The sequence below is a fragment of the Lathamus discolor genome, chromosome 3 (assembly GCF_037157495.1).
Source record: "Lathamus discolor isolate bLatDis1 chromosome 3, bLatDis1.hap1, whole genome shotgun sequence".
Taxonomy (NCBI): domain Eukaryota; kingdom Metazoa; phylum Chordata; class Aves; order Psittaciformes; family Psittacidae; genus Lathamus; species Lathamus discolor.
Genome location: NC_088886.1, coordinates 60,987,118 through 61,006,037, shown reverse-complemented (window position 1 = coordinate 61,006,037; position 18,920 = coordinate 60,987,118). Strand labels below are relative to the sequence as shown.

General features: G+C 42.4%; 2 protein-coding genes across 4 annotated transcripts in view; one reads left to right on the top strand and one right to left on the bottom strand.

The window, feature by feature from the left end:
- Positions 1-14,510, top strand: part of MYO7B (myosin VIIB) — a 49,955-nt gene extending 35,445 nt beyond the window's left edge. For both annotated transcript variants that reach the window (XM_065675538.1, XM_065675537.1), the window contains 13 exons: positions 459-586; positions 1,134-1,291; positions 1,791-1,944; positions 3,855-4,010; positions 6,605-6,710; positions 6,828-6,941; positions 7,685-7,772; positions 8,908-9,014; positions 9,471-9,656; positions 10,480-10,596; positions 11,284-11,367; positions 12,062-12,181; positions 12,835-14,510. In XM_065675538.1, the coding sequence (XP_065531610.1) occupies positions 459-586; positions 1,134-1,291; positions 1,791-1,944; positions 3,855-4,010; positions 6,605-6,710; positions 6,828-6,941; positions 7,685-7,772; positions 8,908-9,014; positions 9,471-9,656; positions 10,480-10,596; positions 11,284-11,367; positions 12,062-12,181; positions 12,835-12,918 (1,602 nt within the window). In that variant the 3' untranslated portion in view covers positions 12,919-14,510. The remainder of the gene's footprint in view (positions 1-458; positions 587-1,133; positions 1,292-1,790; positions 1,945-3,854; positions 4,011-6,604; positions 6,711-6,827; positions 6,942-7,684; positions 7,773-8,907; positions 9,015-9,470; positions 9,657-10,479; positions 10,597-11,283; positions 11,368-12,061; positions 12,182-12,834) is intronic.
- A 391-nt stretch (positions 14,511-14,901) lies between these two features.
- LIMS2 (LIM zinc finger domain containing 2) overlaps positions 14,902-18,920 on the bottom strand; it is a 31,670-nt gene continuing 27,651 nt past the window's right edge. For both annotated transcript variants that reach the window (XM_065675547.1, XM_065675546.1), the window contains exon 10: positions 14,902-18,795. In XM_065675547.1, the coding sequence (XP_065531619.1) occupies positions 18,648-18,795 (148 nt within the window). In that variant the 3' untranslated portion in view covers positions 14,902-18,647. The remainder of the gene's footprint in view (positions 18,796-18,920) is intronic.

Sequence of the window (18,920 nt, the reverse complement as noted above, 5' to 3'; positions counted from 1 at the left end):
CACACCAGGCTTGCTTGGTGATGATACATCTCAAGGGAAGCTCTAAGTGCAGCTAGTTACTTTAAAAGAATATGCTTTTTTGGGGAGTCAAGGTTTCCCACCAATCACTCTGATAACAATTTTGTCTTCAGTTTTGGAGATTCACTGTGTTGGACACAATACTAACAAGTAAAAAGCTGAAAATGTGGGGGAAAATACACTAGTAACAGGCAGATGGATTTTTCACAAGTGTTGTGCTTTGGATAATCACATCCACATCCACTACCTTTTGGTCTATGGAAATTACTTCTTTAACTATTCCCAAGTCTTTCTTGAGTCTCTGAAGAGGCTGCTTAGGGAACAGAAAGTCTCTTCTGGCACACAGTACCCAATTTAGTGCATATATGCTGAGTAACACCTGACAATCTGTGCAGAGGCCTGTGTCCATGTGACATCTCTACGTGGCTGTGTCATTCCAGAGTTTGCTGATGATGTCTCCAGACCAGAGGAGGACAGCTTCACAGAACTCGTACATGGATGAACCTGATGAAGATGATCTCAAAGTGAAGCCTTACACCCTAGAGGAGTTCTCCTATGAACACTTCAGGTGAAACTCTCTGTGTAGGGTGCACCCTAGGAAAGCTCTTATTGATCTTCAGTGACACTTAAAGCCTAGGATGTAATGGCATCTCCCTTTTCTGATGGAGGTGCCAATTGTTCCCCATAATTCAGTGTGACTTTGGATATGTAGAGTTTCTGGCACATGGCCTACTTGTATCTTTTATCTGCAGAAATGTAAAGGTAAGGATAGAAGAATCCCAGCTGGACTTGTTTCTTTGCAGCAGGCATTGTTCTTACTTCTCACCCCTTCTTCAGCACTTAGCAGCTAGTGAGGATTCACAATATCACAGGCCTTGGACAGCAAGGGAAAAATTAGTCTTCTAAAACCTATGTTCTGTTTTCAAGCCTTCTCCCTTCTGGATCTACAAGAAACTACATCTCCCTGTTGATGTGAATAATCAAAGGAGATAGGAGATCACTGTTTTGAGAAAGAACATGACTAGAGAAGTCTATGTGATAGTGACCTCCTGTGTTCACAGCAATACCGATGCAGTAATTTTGTGTTGCCTGCACTTGTCTTTGTCTTCATTCAGGACTCCTGAGAAGGAATCCATCAGCAAAGCTGTTCTCCAAAAATCCCGCGGGCGCAGTCAACTGTGGGCACATTCTAAGGAGCCCTTGAAACAGCCCTTGCTGAAGAGAGCATGCACAGACCCTGATCTTCGTGATTTGGCTTGTCAGGCCTTCATTGATATCCTTTCACTCTTCTCTTTGGGACCTGAGAACACTCAGGGGAATGAGGGGCTAGCTGCATCCACTAAACTCACTTCCATTGAAATAATACTGCATCCACATTACAGGGTAGACATGTACACCAAGGTGGGAGCTATCAACCCTGTTTCCCTTATCTACAGAGGAAAGCTTCCTATTCCCTCCCAGTGCTCCTCAGCTCCTGCTGGCTCACTTAACTGAGAATGTGGCTTTAGGAATGAGTGAGATCTACTGCCCAGAGCAGTAGCTAATATGCCCAGAGCAAGCAGCTAATACAGTACAAATCACAGCCAAACAGTTACTCCTGCACAGGGAAAGAGGGTAGTGGGCAGGCAAGGAATATATTCCAGATCCTCCTCCCAGTATTTGCCACTTAGATATCAAAAGAGTCACAAACATGTTAGGACCCAGGTGGGACTTCCCATTTACCTTCCAAAATTGGCCTGGGTTTTTTTTTTCTTTCTTAACAGCACATTCACCCATCATGAAATTCATGGGAGACTATCCCTCAAAACAGGTGCACTCCTCTGTGGAAGTCACTGACCAGATATTTGTAGCAGCTATCCAGGAAGAGATCCTGCGGGATGAAATTTACTGTCAGATTATGAAGCAACTGACTGAGAACAGAAACAGGTACTCACCTGAGTGCAAGCACCCTGCTTCTGCAGAGCCAGGCTCAAATGCAGGTGGTGATGAGGAACCTCAGCTCCTCATGGCAGTGGGGTGGAGGCAGAGGGGAAGGCTGGCCAAACGTTGGAGGGACACCTTCCCTTCTTCCTTTTCCTGGGCAGTGCTATGGGGCTCACCTGTGCGCAACACTTTGGACTACAGACAGGCCACAGAGCATTACTGTCACTCTTCTCCCTTGAGCTGCTGCTTTGCTCCCATCAGCATTCATTGCTCACCTCTGTGTAGTATTATGTGAGGCAAGCAAGGTGTTACTAAAGCCTTCTTACTCCCAAGGCAGTCTGTGGAGTAAATAACGCACCACATAAAGTTCTTGCATGCTTTCAGTGACTGCTCTGCCAGCCCTCCATTGGTTTGAAGTTTTCCCAATGACAGTATTTCCCTCCTATAAGCACAGAGTTCACACTAGGTCTTTTATCACCAGTAAATACTTTGGAGTAGTCATGTTAATCAGTTTATACAACTGCCTTGCAGAACAGATTGGTTACATGGGCCCTGCCTATGTGTAAGTCCCTGTAACAGGCTGATGTTTTCTTTCCTCAATGATAATTTGACCTACTTCGAGGGGAACTGAATTGCAAAAGGAAGTTTAAAATGATACTAATTATTAACAAAATGGTTTGTTTCTAGCTGCATTGCATCACTGCAAAACTTAGAGAAGGAGCTTCCGTTTGGTTTTCTTTCTTACTGTTCCACAAATATTAAATTTAGTAGAACATTACATATGTGCATAACTGTTAAATAGTAAATTTCCTTCTGTGCACTAAATCTTCCAGGCTATTTAATGCATAGTCTGTAACCATGGTGCCAGTGTCATGCCTGATGCACTCTACCAATTTAGCCACTGTTTTGAGGGGGGTCACTGATGTGGAAAAAACACTGCTTTTGAAAGGCAGCTATTTCCATATACTTTCATTAGAACAGCCGGAGCAACAAATCTTTCATCCTTCCCAGGCTACTGCACTGTGGACCATGTCCTGCCCTCAGATAGACACAAACACCACAGATCTATAAATGGGATTAAAATAGAATGTTTTCATCTGCAAAATCAGTGAAATAAATGGGAATAAGGAAGCTAGGACCTCCTCATTCAGCAGAGTCTGGTACCCATTCAGAGGCAGACCTGCTGACTTTCCCAGTCAAAACCACTTCACATCATTAAACATTTCAGAGCAATTCCTGGGACACAACTGAAGTGTGTTCTGCTCCTGGCTTTGAAGGTAGAATGACCGGCCGCTTCCTGGCTGCAGAGCCTTTATTACTGGTGAGGGTGAGATGCCAGAAGAACTTTGACTGTCAGATTTCACAAGTCCAGAGGCTGAAAGAACTGGCTTTCTGCCTGAAAGTTGTACAGACTTCATCTGGTGTGCTTATTTTTCTTCATCTACATGCTTATTTTTCAGAGCATGAGCATGCTTGAGGGAAAGTAAAGACGCAAGTAAAGAGCAAAGCTGTCTAGCACAGAGGGCAGGTGAATATGAACAGCTGATAAAGCACAATCCAAACGCATGTGTGCTTGAACAGCATACTGACAGTGGCTTTCCAAGAGGATGGCACTGAGGCCACTGCTGCCAAGATGAGTGTTAAACTGGAGCTTATGTTTATTCATGAGATTTGCAACTGTCATGAATATTTATCAATCAGGATTTAGCATTGTCTTCACATACGGACTCTGGTTGTTGCACAGAAAATCACTTCCAGCTCCCATGAGAAGGCACTGTTGATTAGCAGCTCCCTGCTGAACAGCAGTACATACCATTATGGGAGAGTGTTTGTTTCTCTTCCCTGTAGCTGGTGTGTGGTCAAACAAAGAATTATATGTGCCTAGAGCAGAACCGTTCGCTTTGTATTCACAGGTACAGCGTGACCAAGGGCTGGCAGCTCCTTTGGCTCTGCACTGGCCTGTTCCCACCCAGCAAGTCACTGCTGAAACATGCCCAGAAGTTCATGGAGACACGTCAGAAAGAAACACTGGCCCTGGAGTGCAGTCGGAGGATTCAGACAGTGATGAGGTAAAGGATCTGGCATCTGCCACCTGAAGGGGAACAGAGGGTCCCATATGTCAACCTGAGCAGACTCACGGGGAAGTCTGCTTGCTCCCTGGGGCCAGGGTGAAGGACTTCACCAGAAAACTCACGTGTCTCGTACGGCCCTGCCACTACTATCCTTTATTAGTCTTCCATGTGGGCAGTGAGGACATCTCTTCAAGACAAGGAGACTCAAGAAGTACTTCAGGGCCTTGGGGTGACTGGTGCAGGGTTCGGGAGCCCAGGTAGTGTTCTCATCCCTCCTGCCAGTCACAATCAATGACAATGGTATATCAGAAAATCTCACTAATGAGTTCCTAGCTCTGTGACTGATTCAAGCATCAGAATTTGGGGCTTTTTGACTATGGATCAGTCTACATGGCACCAGGCCCGCGGGCAGCAGATGGGGTATGCCTGTCCCAAAGAGGGAGAAAGATTCTAGCCCAGGAGCTAGAAGGGCTCAGAGAGAGGACTTTAAACTAGGTTTGAAGAGGAAAGGGATTAACACCAGGCTTGCTAGAAATGGGCGAGGGGCTAGCATGCCACAGTTGGAGTCCAGATCCACAGGGCAACTTAAATGCATCTATGCATTCTCTTACAAACTTTGAAGTAGTAAGAGGGGTCTGTGTCACAGTTACCAACATTATAACAAGTTCAGTATCACACATCATCACTTGACTCCCAGAGCTGGGTAGGTTGGTACAATGAACATGACACAACCAGAGAGAGGGGAAGGGCTACCAGGATTTCAGGAAGCTTCAGCTAAACTATAGGGGGAAAGTTTCCCTAGGTTCCTTCAGGCACTGGAACTACCCAGCTTGACACTCCGAGAACAAGCTTAACCCCAGCCTTCCTCCTTTTGCTGCTGCTGTGAGTTACCATGTTCCTGTCACAGACCTCTTCAGTAAAGAAGCTGCCCAATGATTTCTCCCTCCTGCTCCTCCATCCTCCCCTTTCTCTTAGGCTGGGCCCTGCTTCTGGTCTGTGAGCCCTGTGGGTCAGGCTTGAGAGGAATGCTAACACAGTGGCTGTCTCCCTTTCAGTGGATGGGTTTTGGCACGGCTGGGAAAATGTCACTGCACATTGAAATCACTTTTGAAGTGCCTGAAAAATGCATGGCGAGGAATGCTATTCATTGTTTTTTTTCTATGGAGAAGACTGAAAATTTCCTGCCTCCCTATATCATGTGCTATTCATGCTGTAAACCCTGTTGAGCTGTACAGAGCTTCTTTAGAGTGGGGAAATGCAGAAGAAAAAGTAGAATGGGCTGTCTGGGAGGAGAATTCTATCTGCTAAACTGCCACAGATCTGGAGTCTGGGGGATGGGAAGAGGAACAAAGACAAATTTTGTTGTCCTGTGATTAAACCTGCTCTGAATAGAATATTGCAGTTGGAAGTGACCTGCAATAATTATCTAGTCCAAATTCTCCCTGTAAGTATACTGCTCTCTTTGGAAAAGGGAGAACAGGCAGCTCAAAGGCCTGAACCTACAATACATAGAGTAGAAGCCAAGTGAGCCCTGGGGTATACCTTTTCCTCCATAAACAGCTTTACAGCTTCATCCCCAGACTCCTGGCCAGGGAACCAGGATGAGTGTTAAGCAGAACTTGCTTTGGCAATGAGTTCCTAGCTGAGGCTGCAGCCAAGCTGCTGCACTTAGTGTCTCCTGTGGCCTCTCTCTCCTGCAAGTCCAGGAAGATGGCTGAGTAGGGTAGGTCAACACTCCCTACAGTCCCTGCACAGAACCAAAGCACGTGCTGTTTAATTTGATTACAATCAGGCCTTCCTTCTCAAAATGGAACTGCTATTTCAGCTAAGAGAAAAAACCCTAGTTTTCAACTCAAGCTGGATGCCAGACTAAGCTCTCTTCTGGAGGGACTGGCCCAGTGTGAGAGAGGAGCTTGGCCCATAAGCTGTGGTGTACAAAACCTCCAAACAGCCTGCTCTGTGCAACTGAGGGCAGGAAAATACCAGCCCCAGAAGGTAATGTGCTAGATTTGTTCTCATTTTAACTGTATCAAGGCATGACTCAGACTTCAGAGCCAGTTCCTTTGCTTTGCTCTGAAATACAATTTCAAAGAACTGGGATTGTACAGCTTAAACTCCTTGAGTCAGTGATTACATGCCAGCTCTTATATAAGATGTAATGCTTCTAGCAGCACTCCAAACTTTCATGGGACTTGTCTCCTGAGTTGTAACTCGTTTTGTATCTGAACACATTTTTTTTGCAAGAGTTAAATAAAATGTATTCCTCTTTGTGGCCACTATCCTCCTATTTCAATAACAGTAATAAAAAATGCTGCTGAATACATAGAAGGGGTAATGGTACTGGCTAGGAAGGTGCAACCTATTAATGCAACCTCCTTGCAGAGTACAACAGACTTTTAATATATATGCTAACAGGACCCTCATTTTCTTGCTGATGTTTGCAGCAGGGTGAAGGTCCATTGTAGCCTGCCCCCAGCACATAGTACTAGCATTCTGGATGGAGTCTATTGTTTGGATGGGATACTGTTCAGCTCCTCAAAGATTAAACACCCAGCACTGATCTTTGTTGTGGTGATGGTGGCATTTTTCAGGAGTGGCTCCAGGAAGTGGGCACCGCATCCTGTGGAGGTTGAGGCCATCTTACAAAATAACACCAAGATCTCACACAAGATCTGCTTCCCCAATGAAACAGAAGAGGTGAGAACTTACTTTTTTTCGCAGCCGTGATGTGTTCATGCAGGAGCATGTTTCAAGGCATTCCATGTTCCTGTTTCTTCCTCTTCTCTGTGTAACAAGAGTCTTGTTATCTCATAGACATTCAATGTGGGAACAAACACCAAAATCCGCACTCTGTGTCAGAACATCGCCTCCAAGTTGCAGCTGAGCTCCTGGGAAGGTTTCAGCCTCTTTGTGAAGATTGCAGACAAGGTAACACTTCTTGACTATTGGGGGCTAGCCAGACTGCCCCCTCCTCTCTTACTTACCGGATCACCTAAGCAAGCACACATGAAGCCAAGCAACAGAGTGTGTCATTACTGCTTCTGTCTTACTAAGAGGATACAATCTAGACTCAAACTTTTAGCACCTGACAATTACTTTGGGTCTCTCAAAGGGGCTGGATGAAGACGCAGAGTTTCTATTAGCCAATCAGTACAAAGGCAGTACTAAACCCAGAGAAGACAAACAAGTCAATTGCTCTCTAGTTTCTCAGAAGCTTGAGTTGCCCAAGCCGAAGCTTGGGTTGGCTGCCTTGCTGGAGAGGTCCCTTCTCTGGAAATGTGATCAAAGAAAAAGCTGGGTCTAAGCAAAAGGAGTTTCTCATGTGCTGTGTTGCTGAAAAGACGAACCCAGTATGTACCAATCTTTACAAAAAAGAGATGGCTAAGAATAAGGTAGGCATCTTCAGCTTGACTTCAATAGGCAGGTTGGAAATTAAAAAGCAACAGAAGTTGCAATAAAAATCCGTTTGAAATATAAATAATTTAAGACATTGTCATCCTATTTCTTTCTTTCTTTCCCCTTGCCTGTCTTTCCTGCCATAATTATGTTCTCTCACTGTAGACAGGGAATAAAACCCCCTCAGCTTGATGTTTGGGTATGTTGGCACAGGCAGTACAACGTACGACCTGCTAATCCCTCCTTTCTCTCCTTCATTGCTTGGCCTCTTCCAGGTGATCAGTCAGAATGAAGCAGACTACTTTTTTGACTCACTAAGGCAGGTGACAGAATGGAACAGGAGGAACAAACCAGGGAAAGATGGTAAGGAGAATGCCAGCCAGCATGACAAGAAGGTGCACGAGATGCTGTGTTGAACTGGGGAAGCAGCAAGTTTATCTAGTAGGATTTACTCCACCTTGGGAAGTGTGTGGCAGAGCCTTATTGTATCTTTTTTGTTTGTACATGCATGGCTACTGCCTGCACCAGCAGTAAGATCCAGTGACCTGATGCAGCTAAGCACTGGCTATGAGAAACACCAGAACATCATTAGGGGGAGGATCTCTCCAGAGATTTTAAATTAGTACCAAAGACTTTTTTTACCTGTTGCATCCAAAACACACAAGTTTCATAGGCTGATCCTCTTGACAATCCAAGGCTCATGCACTGCCAGATCAGCTATCAGCCAACACATGTTCTTTACACAGTGTCACTCCCATTCCTTGGGCTGTTACAAAATTGTTGTCTAGATTATTACCTGATGATACCAAAGCACAAGTTGTATTGCCAATAAATCAAACAATATAATGCTAAAGACAGCAGTTCTCTGCAATTCACCTCCATGTATAACATACATTTTGAAATCTACAAACTCAAACTCCACTTAAATTTCATATTCATTTGTCCTGACTTTTGCTTATTTCATTAAAACCAAGGTTCAACCTCCTGAAGCACTATCTATGTATCCAAGACTTCCCTCTTCTTCCCACAGCTGATGCAGCTGCTAGGAGCTCTGAAAATCACAGCATAAAGATGTGGGTGCACATTTCTATAAACTGTAAATTCATTTCTATAAACACAACCACAGGGAACGTACCTGCATCAGTGTAACAGAATTCAGATGTGCTGCACATCAGCAGGCAGCTCTCATGAGCACCAAGAAATAACAAACACTCGTATTGCAGGCATCTTCAGTTTCTTCCTCCATCTCTGAAGAGCTTGCACTGATCACTGCATGATCAGTGTCCAGGGACTGACAAGTAATCACTTATCTTAATCACTAATTAATTAATCCATCACTTTCTTGGTCATCTAAAATGGCCTTTTATGCTTTTTTGTTAGTACTTTTGTTTGTTGCTATTAAAATCAGAATTACATTTCTGAAGAAACTCACAAGCTAGTTAAAAACCGCTCAACTCTGCAGCATACAGAGAATACTAACAAGATCTTGTTTCCTTAGGGGCTGCTATGTCTGTGGCTTATAATGTGTACTTCATGAGAAAGCTGTGGCTGAATGTAACTCCTGGGAAGGACCTGAAAGCTGATTCAATTTTTCATTACCACCAGGTAACCAGCTCCCTAAAGCATAAATATGACAACAGGCGATGTGATCCAAGAAATCATCCTGGGAAAGCCAAGTCTGCCAGAGCATTACTGAGGCCTGCATTACAGAGCTTCTAGAGGAATGCCTCTGGAGAGCACAACTCAGCCCCAAAAGAAGGCTTATTTCTCACAGGTTTCACAACTTAGCTATATTGCTTATGTTAGGAGCACAGCTCCCTTATGTAATTATTCTCTGGAGGTGCCAATCTTGCTCTGTAGTTGTATGGATAATCATAGAATGGCTTGGGTTGGAAAGGACCCTTTAAAGACCATCCAGAGAACCTCCAGGAGTCAAAAGTTCTTGGGATGTCTTAGGACTGTGTTTGGCAAGACTTACATCCTGACCTCATAGCTTTAGCATGTGTAAGCCAGTGTTTGCTTCAGCCCATTCTGTCTGGATTCAGAGCTGGTCTCTTCCAGGAGCTGCCAAAGTACCTCAGAGGCTACCACAAGTGTTCCAAGGATGAAGCTGTCCAGCTTGCAGGGCTGATTTATAAGGTGCGCTTCAACAATGACCGCACGCAGCTGGCAATCATCCCCAAAATCCTAAAGGAGCTGGTGCCAGACAATCTGCTCCGAGTAATCTCACCAGATGAGTGGAAGAAGGTAAGAACATGAGCTTTCATGAATTACACTACTTGCACGGAGCTTTATGAAGAAATCAATCCACACTACAGTTTCAGTGTGACAGTCTTTGAAAGCACTATGGAGGGACACTGTTGGATGTTGCTGGTTTGCCTTTTAGAATACAGATTTTGCATCCTCTCTACCAAAGCTCTGAAAGTTATCTGCAGCCCTGGATGACTGGTTTGAAAGGTGTATCTCTCTTGGAGATACTAATCTATTTTCAGTGCCCAAAAGAAGAGTTAGAGATAGAAAAGTCAGTGATGGGTCTGGAGATTGAGGAGCTTGAAGGGAGCAAGAAAAGTAAGATGTGTGCTCAATTTTTCATAGTTTGGCCAGCACACCTGTCACTTTGTACCATGTGTATGCTACTCATAGCAAAAAGCTCTTTTATTCACCAGAAGGCAAGAAGGTTTCAGCAGGTACTTACCACTTAGTCCACTGAGGAAGACACTTGACACAGTTTCAAACAGAGGGAAAATCCACCCTACATGTTTCAGCAGAAAATGTGATATATGTCTGTGGGTGTTGAACACTGATTTTGTTCCATCCCATATTGCCCTCTGCCCTGAAATCCATCCTCTTGGGCTCCTCAACTTCCTTCATTAATAAGGGACACTGTGAAGGGTCTGACTCTACCTTGTCCCATGGCAAGGCTGTTTTAATTTTCACTGTCTTCTGACTGTAGCTGTGGGTAAAAGACTGATCTTGGTGATGATCTGATGCTGTCTTTAGTGCTAATGCTGGACACTGGAAACCTGCCTGTTTCCAATTGAATGACCTTTGTATTCCTTTTTCTAAACAGAGCATTACTGCAGCATATAGTAAACATGAAGGAAAAACTGTGGATGAGGCCAAGATTGCCTTCTTGAAAATGGTATACCGGTGGCCAACATTTGGATCAGCCTTCTTTGAGGTGAAGGTAGGTTTAAAGGCCTGTATGAATGGCTTTGATAGTAGACCAGCACTGGGGCATATGGACTGACTATAATTCTATATTTGTGTTAAGTATAAAGCTGAATTCCCATAATCTACTGAGGAAAACTCAGTTACTTGAAAGTGAGGGGATTTTTATCCATCCTGAACTACGCCTGTTATTTACTGGCTACGTTGTTGTTCCAGTCATAATACCTAATACTACAACTATGCAGTAGTTGTAGGGATGTTTTAGTTACGTAGATACTTAATTGCCCCATCACTGGTATCCACAACAAAATGCTGCCAAATCTTGTGTCTCTGGGGACTCTTCCTTCAAAACAGAACTGTGCTGATCTTCTCATTCTGCAGTGGATACCTCCAGGAATCATTTCCACTTGCTACCTTTAATTTGTACTTGCTAGGTTCTTAACTGGTTTGCAACCACCTATTAATCCTATCATCAGATTGCTTAGGAAATAATGGATCTGATTCTGCTTTTATGTAGCAGCTGCTCAAGTCATCAATATATGGCCAAAAAAGTCATCCTTAGCAACAGTTACACAATATTGAAGAGCTTTTTCTTTCAGTGTTTATCTGGGAGAGAGAACGAGAAGCCCTGGACACTGGTAAAGGTCACTGTGCACTTGATATGGATCATTTCTACTTAACTTGCTCTGTTACTTGTTTATAGCAAACCTCAGAGCCAAATTTCCCAGAGATTGTGCTGATTGCAATCAACAAGCAAGGAGTCTCACTGATACATCAGAAGACAAAGGTAACAGTTGCTTCTCAAGAGTCTATGTAAAGGATTGAATTGACTGTGCTAATTTAGGGACAGCAGCAAGGACCTTCTCCCTGAATGGCAGGAGAGCATAAGAGTCCCTCAGTTTATTCTCTGTGTGAAACCGAAGGAAATGTTACTGCCTCACATCATGCTTCTTTGCAGTTTCTACCCTGGAAAGGAAATAGTGCAGAACATCTCTGAAAAAAAGAAGTGTAGTCATGATGGACATGGGCAAAGGCAGATGATGGACAGTGCACTAGGGAACCTGCCTTAGACAAATGCTTTGCAGGAAACCCAAGCTGTCTAAAAGATCGGGTCGAATGACAGTGTTTAGCACCTCTCTGACCCAAACAGTTTGGTCCTAACAAAGTTCCCAGGCAAAAGTGTTCATGAATATCTCTATTTGCTTCTAACAGGAAAACAAACAGCTAGTGAGCTTTAGATCATTGCAAATACAACAGCAGTGTGCTAAGGCAAAGATCTATATACAATGAAGTTTCATTAGAGTGACTGACTCAGTGAAAATAGAGCGTACCACTAGTCTGGATGCAAGATCTACCTTGATCCACCGTGTTTACAAATGAAGTGGGAAAGAAAAGAATGCTCTGGCTTTATGGGTTTTCTCACATAACAGCCTGTTTTCATTTGAGAAATGTTCTACAGCTCAATTTGTTTCCCTTTACAGGATATTTTAACAGTCTATCCCTTCAATAAAATCTCCAATTGGAGCAGTGGGAGCACATACTTTCACATGACAATAGGGAACCTGGTACGAGGAAGCCGGATCTTATGTGAGACATCTCTGGTAAGAAGGGTTTTGTCAACTTACTTACACACAAGAAACTTGTATATTTTCCTTTACATCCAGAATTGCTACAAAACACTGGTGTCAAAACAGATGTTAAAACCAGTGCAGGTACAAAAAGCATTCACTGCTACATCAATAAAACTGAAGTTTAGAACTGGTTCAGTGCCATTTAATGCTATCTGATGCAAAGCTGTAAGCCACAGAGACATGTGAAAATAGTCGTTTTCCAAGTTCTTCTTCCCAAATCTATCCGAGACATTAAGAAAAGACTGTACTTACCCAAAATACTATGTAGGAGACTTTTTGTCATGCATGGTTCAATCCATCTATACAGTAACGCCATCCTTGTGAGATTTTACACTTGAGTGGTATCACTTCTTTAAGAATTGGTTTCAGATTGCCCACACTCTCAGACAAGCATCACCATATTCATATTTAAAGGTAAATTTGTAAATATAAAAGGAAAACATTTAAGGGCTAGCTTCTCTCACAAAAAAGTTTGGATTCCTAAGTATAAGATGTCAATCTATAGAATGAATGACAAGGAGACAGGGAAGAACCAAAGAAGATGATAAAACAGGGAGGACATTACAGTTATTTTTGCTTCTGGAGCATTTGGGGAGATGTCAGACCTTTTTCTTTTCTGACAGGGTTACAAAATGGATGACCTGTTAACATCCTACGTTCGCCTGCTGATGAATGCTGTAAACAAGCAAAAGAACCTCTCGGCTTGAGAGCAGAAACAGAACCCATGACCTGCGTCTGTGCCAAACTACCTGTAATTTCATCTCCTAGAAGAAATGCCGTTTAATGAGCTTGATGACCAGTCTTGTGATCATGCACTGAATGAACTGTGTTACTGAAATACTACAAGAGAAGCTCGAGTGAGCGTGTGCTTTCAAGCATCTGTAACGCTTGTCTGTCTTAGATGTAGTATAAGAATTTCATTCAGATTACGGATTTAGAGAAAGTACAGCTGGATTTTAATATAATATGGAGGCAGGAGGATGGAGGAACCCTAACATGAGAGCCTCTAAATTTCCTGTTCTTAAAGAGAGACACACATTAACAGTTGTCTTCCTTTTGGAAAGAAAATGCCGGCTTGTTGTATATGTGCCCTTACCAAATGTATAAACCCTTTGAGTCTTTGCAAACAAAGGTAATGTTATTTTTTTTCCTCCTATTGGAAATTCTAAGCGTGGAGAAATGCCCTTTAGTAGTAGGATAACTGGATACCTTGAAAAGTAAGATGCTGGTTTTCATCCTTTTATCACTAAGTTACGTGCTGTAAGCTACTGTGGACTATGACAGCTACTTACTGTCAATCTTAACAGTCATTCCTTTGTGATGCTAAATTAGCAGACTGTCCACTGGTTTACCATTGCCTTGGTTAAATTAGTTTTCTTTCTTCCTTCCACATTTTACAATGTACTTGGTAACAACTGCTTTCTACTATGCAGTTTCTAGTAAGCATAAACAAACTCTGAAATAAGTCTGGATTTTGGGTCATTACTTTTGCTCCTTCAAGTTACAGATATGCTATTCAGTGCAAGTCAGACTTGAAGAATGCAGTCTAACAGACATCTGCTGAAAAGAGACTTTTCTGCTCTGTAAAAATGTTCTCAGCTTGGAGTCATGCAGACATTCCTTCATGAGACAAGAATTAATAGCTTTAATTTCTCCTGATCTTTTCTATTTCCTCTTTAGCAGGCACTTTGAGTGGTAAAACTTGTTCATATCTCAGACCTTCGAAAACACACAACTTTGGCCCTTTAGGAACCATAGCATGCTCAGAGTATGTAAAGGATATACATACACACTGTGGTAGTTCTAAGCTTAGACGCTTACCCCATCAGAGAACAAGTATTCCTTCCTCAACTAGCCCTTCCTTGCTCACAGTGAAACATGGACATGTCTTAACGCATTTACACCAGGTTCCTTGAGACACGGCCTGGCAGGGCTGGAACAGCAGCTCTGCTAGATCTCTCTAATTTGCCAAGGTATGCACAATGGTTCTCTTGTTCCCTCTAATGTATGTGTGTGAAATTCTAACGGTCATAGGAGTTTTGTACACGGGTGGCAGGGAAGAGCCCCACTCTCTTTGTGCATATAAATGAGTGCCACACTTGTCAGAATAGTTGATCGTTTTGCATGCAATTAGATATTCCTGCTGTAGTGACCATTGCTGGCAATGGAAATGTCTGAGACTAATGATTTGTTTTGTCATCCTATGTAAGAAGCATTCAATACTTCACCTGTACAAAAAGAAATTTTGCAGCCGAACAGTACTGTTCCTGGTTTTTAAATAAACATTGCGGAAAATCAACCACAATGCCTTTTTTAACAAGGAAATGGAGTATTTGCTCTATACTCATGTAACCTAAACCCACCAAATATCCGCTACAGCCTGTAAACGATCAAACCATCCAATCTACGCAGCATACAACACGAGTTGTTGTATGTACACGAATCATACTCATCTACAACACAATTTGTACAGCACAGCCTCTAAAACCTAATACCCCATCAACCAACACATCACCGGAAAAGCAGCAGAGATCCAAAACGTGAGTTCACCACACCAGTGCATCAGATCTGGGCAATCCCCAGCATTCCTCAGGGTGTGTAGTGCTCTCTGGCTCAGCATTCCAAATGTGACTTGTCTTTCACTGTACAATACACAACTTTTTTACATTTGGTTTCTTTTGGTGTGAAGATTTAAAGTGTATTACAGTTAACTTTATTATAGAAACATAAAAAGGGACAGTGTTACAACATTTGAATCCACAATCACATGTTTTGGTTAGCACAGGCAATGTGTGACAAAATGAGAGCTCCACACAGTGCAGAACCCACACTGCTCATCAAGGCCTGAACCAAGGCAAGTAGCTGCTAATTCTTTCACTGGGTCTATACCATCCTCAGCACTTAACAGTGCTTTACAGACTAGTGCAACCACATTTATTATGTTTGCCTGCAACCTATTCCTTCACCATTCAACCACTTTTAAAAAGGTGTCAGTCACATCACAATACAAAACACACACCATCTAGAAACTCTCTGCACAGAAGGTTGAACAGTATTTGCCTACATTGCACAGACTACTGTAAAAATAAACACCGGGATGGAAACCCCACAGAGTAGATTTGGGTGCCATAAAGAAAGACTGTGATTAACATACCCTTTGAATACAAACAAGTTTCACATAGCGTGGTTTCTAATAGCAAAACCATTTCAAGTGTACTCAGTGAATATTAGTGATTTTAATTCAGTATGTATAAATATGAATGTAAACTATAGATGTAAATAATGAGACAACAGCTTTTGGTAAGTGTAGACTTCTGAGCCAAGTTCAACCTTGATATAAATCTACACTCTCCAGTGGTGTGATACTTAGGATGAATTTGGCCAGCACGTCTATTCACAGCAATGGAAAAAAAACATGCAGCTTGTTTCTGACCAAGACCTTGACTTTTAAAATACCCCAAAACCAACCAAATAACAAACTAACAACCAACAAACCTGTTATCCTAGCAACACATTAGGGAAAAGTCTTCTTAGTTTTCTTCTACTTAGTTTTTAAAAAGTGGACTTGAAGTAGGAGAAGGTACATTTATTAAACCATTTATAGTTATTTTTCCTACTCCTTCAATTCCACTGTTCCACAAAAGACATGTCGGTAATACTCACTCCTGTAACTCTGCACATTGTAGGCTATGGGCAGCAGAAGTATAAGAAAAATAACTGTGAAACATTACCAATTTAAGAGATACTATGAGAACATCACCCTCTGCTAATACAGAGGTCAGGGAGTATGATGATTTTTTTCCCCCAGTAATTTGGGAAATGCTCTAAAGATAAGGACATAATCCAAATGTTAGATAACCGAACAGCTCATCAAAGACAGTATCAGCTATACTTTGAACACTGAAGCTTATTATGTCTGAGTTGCAAATATGAGACAAAGTGAGAGCACACTCTACTTGCAGTACAAAAGTAATTCCATTCACCTCTACATACATGCATTTTCCATTGCTGAACTTGAGAGTGGCCACTGAAAGAATATTACCTATTGCCTGCTAGTTACATAATCTTTCCATATTTACCAGTAGCTATTTGGCTGTGTATTCATCCACATCTTCCCAGGAGGCTGAAGATAAACAGCTGCTCAGCTTTAGCATTAGACATGCCCTGTGACTAAAGTTATAGGAACAGACCTGAATGCTTCATGCTGAGGAGAGTCTGCATAGCATACCGAACTGCACCTAGATTCTTTGCAGTGGCCACATACTACCACACCAAAAGACATGCTGCTCTTTGTGCCCTTAACTACAGAGCATTTAAAGGCTGGTGAGAGAAAAGCGACTAGCCACATGGTCTCCTAAAGCAGTGACAAAAGCAGCTACTATTACTGTAAGCTACAGTGCATATTGTTCAGAAGAGGATGAAAAGAGTTCTACTGTTAGGATTAGGCCTGTCCCCTCATCAGTGTTATAGCAGATGCAGTATATCCCAGTTAAAAGTTTATGGTAGCTTATGGCACCAAAAAGCAAAGCAGCTGAAGGAATCTGAATTAGCAAAGCCATTAAGTATCTAAGAGATGGTCCCACATGTGGTATTCTTACCTGCACAGAGTTAACAAGGATTTCCCACCACTGCTGTGATATCACTGGTGCAATTTCATGGGTAGTAGCTACAGCAAATGTGTGAACACCTGTCAATGCTTTAGCTATTACCTAGTTTCTATCTATTTTGAGCGAAGTGTGATGGCAGTGAGGGCAATTTTAAGGTAGATTATTGCCCCAATCTAGTTGCTTCTCACACATGCAAGAAGTGAGGAAGCTCTAACTTCTTGCTAGCTAATTCTCTTGGGACTGCAGAGTGGTGGCTAGGCCCAGCTGTTGTGTTCATTTGACCTACTAAACTAGCTGCTTTTTGGAAGACTTACATCATACAAGGGACAGCAGTCCTCCAGTGCCTTTCATCCTGCTGACCTTGTAAAAGGGCAGGCAGAGTCTCCAACTGTTCAGGCTGCTCTGCTTAGTTCAGGACAAGGAACTACGGAGGACACCTACAGAGGTCTCAGAAGCTCCCCATGATTATAGAACACCCAAGTGACCTCAGGAACAGCACTGCTGATGGCTCACCCCTGAAAAAATCTCAAGAATGTTCAAACCCAGTAAATTTCACAATTTTTATAGCAGAGACAGGATCAGTGAAACTTCACTAGTGAATAGGCAAAACTACAGAGCAGAACTATAGGTTAAGATGTACAGATTCATGTCTGAGGTCCTCTCTTTAAGTAAACTCAGGTGTTAATAAGAAAGGCGATAGGAAACTCTTATTTGGGTGAACTTATTAAGAGAAATATGTCCTGCTTTTTTTTTTCCTGCATAAGACCATATTTGCTATAAGCCATAAATATCAGATACCCCTTAATGTAATTAGGCTCTCTGAAGCATGACCAACAAGTGCGCACTCATATTTCAAATGAAGTGAGAAGGACAGGGAAATTGAAGTGCTTAACTTGGCACCATATTATCAATTTGATTTCATCATGCAAGTGAATAACCAAGGCTCCAGCCACACTGCCTCAAGAAATGTCAGCTGTGCCAGTGGATAGGACATACTTCATGTTGACCATTAGAACCTCCCGTGTAGTAGTAGATAACAAATGAAGAAAATTTATAGTGTCACTTTCTAACAAAATCTTTCTTTTGCCATAGCAACCTCCTCATTAAGGAGAGCCCAACCATCCTGGAGAGGCTGGTAAGGCCTTGACAATTGAGATCTCCTTAGTACTGAGCAGGGAAGCAGCAAAGCAAACTTCTTCAGCTGCCTTAATACTGGACCTAAGTCAAACAAGTGAGCAGCATAGATGCCATAACTATTGGCTCCTGAGCTTTCCCAGTAAACCTGAAAACTAGAACGACTGCAGAGCATCCATATATGCTCAGTAGGAATCTGGAAAAAAATCAGAACATTTTGCATGTAGCAAAAAGTGACAGCTTTCAGAATATTTGTCTACATGTTAAATGTCTTCACCCAGGGTTAGAAATGTTTATACTTCAACCGAAAAACAGCAAATCATACATTTCTTCCATCCCTACACTTAATCGCTGTTTCTAGATTCCTTAGACTATGGAGGACTGGAGAGAGAACTACAGTTCAGCTGAGGAAGGAAAGACTGCATACAATTCACAAGGCAGAATAAGTTGTTATTAGAAAATTAATAACCGGCCTGTAAACTGCTCAAGCAGAAATCAGATTTTTCTTTCTGCCAGTGTTAATAGATAACTGCTTGAGAAAAGGGATAGTCAAGATGAAAGCTACATTACCAGAAGAAGGGGAAGGTACTACTTATCTTTGGTTTCACTTGTTAGTAATTGCCTCTGTAATCAACAGCTGCTGCTCACAGCAGCTTATGACTGTAAGAGTGCAGTCAGTAGACTGACAGACCTGTTTAAGCAGAGTTTAAATCCAGAGCTTTCGGTTGTGCCTTCTTGGATGTCAGCTCTGACAATTTCTTCAGGCGTTTCTTCAGTTCCAGAGGGAATTTCTCATAGCACTTCTTGCATACAGGCTTCATGTCAAACTCCACAAACTTATTCCTTTAACACAAAGAACAACAGGCTATTAAAACACTATTTGCAAACTGCATGCTTCACTAAATCAAGTCTCCATGCATCTCTGTAAATGCTGTTGCTTTTATTCTACTGCATGTATGAAACAACTC